General features: G+C 32.4%; 1 protein-coding gene across 1 annotated transcript; it reads left to right on the top strand.

Moving 5' to 3' along the window:
- Positions 1–7,193: 7,193 nt before the first annotated feature.
- LOC118481013 lies at positions 7,194–8,430 on the top strand. Its single transcript, XM_035976088.1, has 2 exons — positions 7,194–7,785; positions 7,892–8,430. Exons 1-2 carry the CDS (start codon positions 7,194–7,196, stop codon positions 8,428–8,430), a joined length of 1,131 nt encoding a protein of 376 aa, XP_035831981.1.
- Positions 8,431–8,989: the final 559 nt, after the last annotated feature.

Here is an 8,989-nt window from a genome sequence, read left to right as displayed (position 1 = left end):
CACTATTCAGGTATATTTTTTCTAATTTACCTTTGTACTATTATTACAAGTTGTCAATAATTTTTGTGTATTAATTATTATCATTTTTTGGTTATTTTTTTTTTATACAAATTCAGCCTATTGATGAAGAAGCCTTCAGTGTCGAACCATCTGATTCAAATCGTACTGAAGATTTGCCTGTTAAGGTTTACTATACTATACCTTATGTTTCAATTAATTCTTACTCATTACCTGTTAAATAAATTAATATTTTTAACTCATCCCTACTTATTTATTTATTTTCTTTTTATAGGATTCCATATCCCAAACGGGAGACGATGTAACCCCTAGCTCGAATGTTTTTAAAGTTGGCTTTACAACATCGTTTGATCAGAAGGATGCTGACTTGGATACGAACAGCGAACGTGACTTGAAGCGCAATTTGGATACCGTGTATGACGTGGATGCTGTTTCTTCCCAGTCTTCATCAAAGATGCGTAAAGACGGTGGTGTCGATGAAGTTATTCTGATTCCAAATAAAGAAGCTTAGTAATCTATAATTCAAACATTTGATATCATCGTTTGTTTTGTTTTCATTTTTTTGGATATTTTTGTTGGGATTTTTTTGGATTTTGACAATGATTTGACTATTGTGGTTAATTTATATGAACGTGATTGTTTCGTGGTTTAGTTGTTTATTTCTGGTTACAATTTTATTTTTGCTAATTGTTGTTAATTATACTTATTTTTCTTATATATATTTTTACGATACTTTATTGTTTGATGTTATATATCCATTATTTTTAAGTCTAATAATGTTTTTAACCCGATTATATTATTAATAAAAAGAAGAATAATATTTTTATTAAAGTTCTAATGTATGAATGCTGCCATATAAACCAAATTTATATACGATGCATTTAAAGCATAATTTTTATATTAAAGTTTTTGTTTTGGTAAGTTATTTACATATGGTAACTTGATTCGGTTTTATATATATTATTTCCAAAAAAAAATTTAAACTGTTGACTTTCCAAAATGAAGAATATTAATATCATTAAATATTAACATTAATAACGTTTCCTTAAAAAAGAATTTTTACATCATATAAATCTCTTCATCTCATTTCAAGTCATTTCTACTATTTTGTGCTATGAGTACATCCCTTTCACTCCAATGGTATTTTAATTCAATTTGAACAAACGATAAGTTTGATATTCCAAAAGCTTATTCCGCAATGTATAAACGGTCAAAGCATGATTCCAATACTTCCCGAAACCAATCAAACCAGGGAAACACTTTAGGTTTTCTTATTTGATTTATCTTTAACATTCCTTTGTTTGTTTATGTTTATTAATGATTTTTATTATAGTGTAATTCATTTTATTTACTTCAATGATAGGCATTTCAAGTAAATGCAAGCGTAGATCTTCATTTATCTCCAGTAATGAAGTTAACATAAACAACTCAACAGGTAACACTTTTTTGATTAATGTCATGTTTGTCTACTTTGTATAACTAGAATAACTATATCGATATGATTTATTTATGTTATGTTTCTCTAATTTAGATGTTGCGGCTATTACCTCAAGAAGTCCTTTCTCAGACATTACCAATGGTATGGAACTTCTCTCATTTCTACTATTTTGTGCTATGATTTATGTTATGTTTCTTTAATTTAGATGTTGCTGCTATTACCTCAAGAAGTCCTTTCTCAGACATTACCAATGGTATGGAACTTCTCTCATTTACTAACTTATTTTCTTATTCTTCAACATTTATTTACCAATGTATATCGATTTTATGTTATTCAATTCATGTGAATGTACAAAACATGTAATAAATATTAAATATAAGCTAAAAAATAAAAGTACAACACATGATATATATATATATAAATACGGTTACATAGTAGCTGTCCAAACTACATAAAGATCGTAACTTACGCTACCTTACTTTTAACACATACATAAAGATCACACATGTTAACAAAAACTTTACAACTTTTAACACCAAATAACTTACGCTATCTTACTTCATTAGCCAAAAGAACAATATGTTATTCTTCTACAGTCGTTCCAACTTTCAGACATTACCACTAGCCGAAAACATTGGCAAGGAACAAAACACCAATATGTGGAAAGTACTGGAACTTGCAATGATCACCATCTTTTATGTTGTTATCCTTAAGCCATTTCGCCCATCCTTTGACAACGTACTTGATACTGTTTTTCTTTGGCTCCGCCCTAACATCATGTTTTGTCTCGACATTCTCCCTGTTGACGATCTTAACTTTCAATGTTTCGTCAACTCCTGTTATCCGTGCTACCTCAATTGGTATGCGCTTCAAGTTTCAAAACATATTACCAATTTCCAATATTAATGTCAAATATTTTAAAAAATACCAAACTTATTCAAATTATGTAAACATATTAGAAATGTACGAACATATAATTTAGTATCAACTTACAAACCGTTTGGTGTATGGGACAATGAATATCAGCGGACCAGTTTCATCGTCATCATCATCAAACTCTTCTGAATCAGCCAAAGACTCTTCAGAATCCGATATAACCACAACATTGTTCTCTACTCCGGCCATGCTAAGAAACAGTTAAAAGGTTGACATATTTTAAAGGAAACATAAACTCATAACATATAATCCAATCATTTGTATTTAGTTAAAAGTATTGTTAATTTTCTAACTTTCATTATCTTCACACACTTTAAAGTCATTATAAGTAAAATCCTAACAACCTTTGTTCTTACATTTCATCTTACCCAATAACATAACAATTACTCCTAACAAACATTCTTATTACATTTCTTTTTACCCCCTAAACCCATATCCGAGAACAACTTAACTTCACTACCTAATCATATAAAACTCCTACTTATTATTTGTCTTTTTAATTTTAAAAAATGATTCTTTTGTTAACTGCAACATTTTTCATATAGACATTTATTCAAACACCTGGTGTGCATTGTATTCTTTATGTCTTATTGCATGTCATTATATTCAAATCACAACCTAAATCAGTTATTTTCATAGCAGAATACAGGTATGCACCAAATACACTTACAACATCATGTATGTTAACTAAATCAATGAAAACAAAATTGTCAATGAAACAAGTTCCGTTTACCTTCTGCTATCCAGATTTTGTAGTTTATCAAATAAATCGAATCCGATAATTACAGATGAACATCAACATTGAATTTAAAGGATTTATGTTACCTGATTTTCGTAGACTTGGGAACCGTATAATGCACAATTTCAGAATGCAGATGTTAGCCGGAAGTTTTCAACCCTTAATGAAAGTAAATGAAAGTATAAGATTTTTTAATGATATATACACAAATCATGATGAGGTCGACGTAGAAGCAATTAGTAAATGTTGACTAATTTTTATGCATATCAGTATGTCATATTTGAGCACAAGGTTCCATGCATTGAGAATCATTTTTAGCCATATATTTATATCTATTTCTGCATTTTTCTATTTTATATATTAATATCTTTTTTTAATTTTTATATACCTATTATGGCATCAATTATTAGAAGGTAATAATTTTTTGTTTACCATGATAACATATATCAAGTATGATAACATTTTTATACAATCTTTAAATATTAACAAAGTTTTATTTATACTTATTGATTGATATACTAATTCTCTTAATACAACTAATCGTATTATATTGTTTCATTTGTTTTACATGTTACTACAGTTTTAACTCCGGCAATTACACAAGACGTGTGCAAAGAGAGGCGTAAGCAACGGAAATTGTATTTGGATAGTAAAAGATCTAATGTATCAAACGTGTTACCGCTTTCTAAGAAAATTGAATCGTCGACATCTAATTTGTCTTCCACTTTATTCCGCACTCCAACTACTTCACATCATGCATCTACTATTTCGCCAGGTTTATTTATTTAATTTATTTAAAATTTTCATAATTTTTAAATTTGTATACTTAACTATTTGGTAAAACGTATATATGTCTAAAATTATTATATATGTCAAATATGATAACATTTTTACGAAAAATTAAATTATTATAAAATTTCATTGCACCTAATGGATTTTTATATAGTTACTTTTTTTATACAACTAATGCTATTATATTGTTTCTTTGGTGTTATATGCTAATACAGTTTTTACTCCGGTAATTACACAAGACGAGTGCAGAGAGAGGCGTAAACTACGAAAACTGTATTTGGATAGTAAAAGATCTAACGTATCACACGTTTTACCGGGTTCTACGACAAAAGAATCGTCGACTTCTAATTCTTCTTCCATTTTACTACACACTCCGAATACTTCACGACATTCATCTACTATTTCGCCCGGTTTAATTATATATTATCATTAAGCTTTTCAATTTTTTTTTAATTTGCATACTTAACTATTTTTATACATATTTATGTCTAAAACAATATACTTATTTTTTTTTATTTTATCAGTTGTTTTCACGCAAAGTTATCAAAGTTACACTAAAGAGAGACGGAGATTAAGGAGACTTTATCTAGATAGTAAAAAATCTCCTATCTTACAAGGCAAATCCAGGGCTATGAACAGTTTACAATCTTCTTCTATTACAAGGTCCTTTCAATGTAACACACAAAATGGTAATTTTATACATTTGTTAATATTTACAAGTAATATTATATCCGATTTTCTAAATTGATATTTTGTCTAGGTGATTACCCATCTGCTTCAAACAACCAATCACTTTCAACAAGTGTCCGTCGCTTTTCTATTTCTCCAAACATAACAACAATGAATACAACTCCTATTTTACGCAAAACGTCTCCAAAGCTATCTACTGGTAAATCTAAGTTATTAGGCAGACAAAGAATTACATCTCCTATTCCAATGGTTGATTTGACTACAGATGTAGCGTTAGATGTAGATCCTTACAAAGGTGTTTCACCAGGTAGTCGCTTCATTTACATATTGTCGACATTATTTTGTATACCATTTTTTTATTTTTAAATACATCGCTTAATTTCATTTATTTTTATTTCCTGCTAATCTACAGATTACTTAGATCATGGGGACCAGTGTATTAAGTGTCAAGTATGCAATGCAAAGTTTTGGGAAGTAGAAACGGCGAGAGGCAGAACCAATAATCGGAAGACAAGTTATTTTTTATGTTGTGGATATGCTAAAGTAGAGCTACCCGATTATAAAGATGCGCATCCAAATTATCAGAAACTGTTTACGTCTTTGGATAATGAAAGCAAGCATTTTTTGAAAAACATTCGCCGTTATAATTCTATGTTCGCTTTCACATCTATGGGTGGTAAGGTCGATCCGACTGTTAATAGAGGTAATGGCCCATTTTGCTACAGGATTAGCGGTGAAAACTATCATAGTATTGGAAGTCTGTTGCCGGAGAATGGCAATAAACCAAAGTTTTGCCAGCTATACATATACGATACAGAGAACGAAGTTTCGAACCGAGATTCTATATTTAGGTAAGTATCTTACAGTATAATTTGATTCAATTGTTTCTGAATTAATAATTAATATTTCATTTTTAAAAATTTTGTCAAAACAGTCGATCTAAGGAGTCGGATACATCATCTTCTGCTTCAGTTGATCGTCACTTGATCCAACATATCAAGTCTGTGTTAGACTCCGATAATGTATTGGTTAAAGTTTACAGGATGGTTAGAGATTGTTTTCATGACGATCCGCAGCTTACTCTTAAGGTACGTCTTATTGGAAGAAGGGACAAGGATGGTCGAATGTATAACTTACCAACATGTGGCGAGGTTGCTGCTCTAATTGTTGGAGATGTTGAAAACGCATTTGAGAACAGAGACATTGTTGTTGAAACTAAATCGGGGACTCTTCAACGAATTAGTGAATTACATCCTTCTTACCTTGCTCTTCAATACCCAATTCTCTTCCCGTATGGAGATGATGGTTACAGAGTTGACATCCCTCATAGAGGTGTCGTAGATGTAACCAACAAGAAGCGTCCAAATTGTACGATGAGAGAGTTCTTTTCGTATCGTATTCAAGATAGAGTAAACCAATTTTCTCTGATTCTAAATTCAAGGAGACTTTTCCAACAATTTTTGGTTGATGCTTATACGATGATTGAGAGCGAGAGACTAAACTACATACGTTTTCAACAAAAAATCTAAGATCTGATACCTATGAAAGTCTCCGGAAATTGAGAAATAATGGTCAGCAAGATATATCTAATGTTGGTACACCTCTTATATTGCCTTCTTCGTTTACCGGTGGAGCTAGATATATGATGCAAAACTATTTAGATGCAATGGCTTTATGTAAATGGTTTGGTTATCCTGATTTTTTTATAACCATTACATGCAATCCCAAGTGGCCAGAGGTAAAACGGTATCTTAAAGACACCACTCTGAATCCAGAAGATAGGCCTGATATCCTGTCAAGGTTGTTTAAATTCAAACTGGATGCAATTTGTAAAGATTTAAAGGAATGTCATATGTTTGGAAAAGCAGCAGCAAGTACGTATTGCAATCCTTTATTACTAAATATATTTTTTACATTTGCTTTTATTGATTTTAAATTATTTTTATGCAGTTATTTATACAATTGAGTTTCAAAAACGTGGCTTGCCGCATGCGCATTTGTGCTTATTCATGGAACCAGAAGCTAAAATTCCCACTGTTGACCAAGTTGATCCGTTCATATGTGCAGAAATTCCAAACAGAGATGATGACCCAGAGTTGTATACGCTTGTGAAGGATTTTATGATTCATGGACCGTGTGGTAATGCTAATATGAGCTGCCCATGTATGGTTGATAAACAGTGTTCTAAAGGCTTTCCTAAAAGATTTCAAGATACTACGACAATTGACGCCAATGGTTTCCCATTATACAGAAGGAGAGATGATGGAAGAACAGTTGTCAAAAACCGGATCGAGTTAGATAATAGAAGTGTTGTACCATACAACAAAAAGTTATTGAAAAAGTATCAGGCACATATAAACGTTGAGTGGTGCAACCAAGCTGGGTCAATTAAATATTTGTTTAAGTATATCAACAAAGGTCCGGATAGAGCAACAGTTGCTGTTTTGCATAGTGATAATCATAATGAACAACATGAAAAAGATGAGATTAAAAGAGTATTATGACTGTCGCTATATCTCAGCATGCGAGGCATCATGGAGGATTTTTAGTTACGATGTAAATTACAGATATCCTTCTGTTATGAGGCTTCCATTCCATCTTCCAGGTCTCCAACCGGTTGTATTTGGAGCAGATGAAGACATCAATTATGTTCTTAACAGGCCATCTGTCAAGTGTTCTATGTTTCTGTCTTGGATGGAAAGGAACAAAGACCCTGATGACCATTTGGCGCGTACACTAACTTATGTCCAGTTTCCAACTTGGTATGTATGGAAGACTGAAAACCGTTGTTGGCAACCTCGGAAAAAAGGTAACACAATTGGCAGAATTCATAATGTTGCTCCATCTCTTGGAGAAGCTTATTTTTTAAGAATCTTGCTCAACAAAGTCAAAGGACCTAAGTCATATGACGATATCAAAACTGTTAATGGTCATGTACATGATACATTTCGAGATGCGTGTTTTGCACTTGGTCTTTTAGATGATGACAAAGAGTACATCGAAGCAATTAAAGAAGCAAATGAAACAGCAACAGCTTCTTACGTACGAAATTTATTTGGCATGATGCTATTGTCCAATACTATGTCAAGACCGGAGATCGTATGGGAAAGCACGTGGAAATACATGACAGATGATTTCATCTACAGATATAGTAAACTACATCGTGTTGAAGGTACATTATCAAACTTTATAAAATCCATTTTGCTTTTTTAATTTTTTTCATACAAGGTTTAACTTAAATATCATACTCATTGTATCAGTATTTGAACATCTAACAGGTTTATCAATTCTAGACGATGAACTTAAAAATTACGCTTTGTTGGAAATTGAAAAGTTTTTAGGTATGAATAGCTCATCGCTACGCAACTTCTCAACAATGCCTTTTCCAGATTCTTCTTCCTTATCTGATCTCGACAATCGTCTGATTAACGAGGAGCGTACTTACGACGTATTAAGTCTCGCAGAGGAATATGTTAATCTGTTTAATATGTTAACTGAAGAACAAAGGTCAGTGTTTGAAGAGATAATGAAATCTGTTGATGGTAACACTGGAGGGATGTTTTTTGTTTACGGTTACGGGGGCACCGGGAAAACCTTTTTATGGAAGACGTTGTCTGCTGCACTTCGGTCAAAAAGAGAAATTGTATTAAATGTTGCTTCGAGTGGAATTGCATCGCTGTTATTGACAGGCGGCAGGACTGCACACTCCAGATTTCGTATTCCTTTGAATCTTAATGAGGATTCGGTATGTCATATAAAAGCTGATAGTGATGTTGCTAAATTGTTGCATCAGACCAAAACTTATTATATGGGATGAAGCACCTATGGTCCATAAACATGCGTTTGAAGCCTTGAACCGCACGATGAATGACATCTTCAATTTCGACACTTCGAGAAATTCTGAAACCTCTTTCGGTGGTAAGGTTATTGTTTTTGGTGGAGATTTTAGACAAGTACTTCCCGTTGTTCGAAATGGTGGAAGACAAGAGACGGTGAACGCATCATTAAGTTCGTCGTATTTGTGGAGTAAATGTAAGGTGCTAACGTTGTCAAGGAATATGAGGTTAACCGTTGGAAGATCTCCATCCGAGATTGAGGAAATAAATAGTTTTGCAAAGTGGCTTTTGGACATAAGGAGAGGGAAATGTTGGTGGTCCTAATGATGGAGAAGCAACAATTGAAGTGCCATCCTAATCTTATAATCAATGATACTTCCGACCCCATTTCCAGCCTGATCGAATTTGTTTATCCTTCAATTCTCGATAACTTAATAGTCCTAATTATTTTAGTGATAGGGCTATACTTGCGCCGAAGAACGAGGTTGTCAACGAGATTAACGATAGGCTGTTAGCGTTGTTTCCCGCGTGAAGAAAGAG

Source organism: Helianthus annuus, chromosome 8 (genome assembly GCF_002127325.2).
Source record: "Helianthus annuus cultivar XRQ/B chromosome 8, HanXRQr2.0-SUNRISE, whole genome shotgun sequence".
Taxonomy (NCBI): Eukaryota; Viridiplantae; Streptophyta; class Magnoliopsida; order Asterales; family Asteraceae; genus Helianthus; species Helianthus annuus.
Note: the sequence above shows the minus strand (reverse complement) of the source record. Positions and strands in the feature narration are given on the sequence as shown.

Coding starts and splice junctions, on each gene's coding strand:
- LOC118481013 (XM_035976088.1), top strand. CDS start 7,194: ATGAGGCTTCCATTCCATCTTCCAGGTCTCCAACCGGTTGTATTTGGA. Junction 7,786..7,891: donor TAAACTACATCGTGTTGAAG/GTACATTATCAA, acceptor AACATCTAACAG/GTTTATCAATTCTAGACGAT.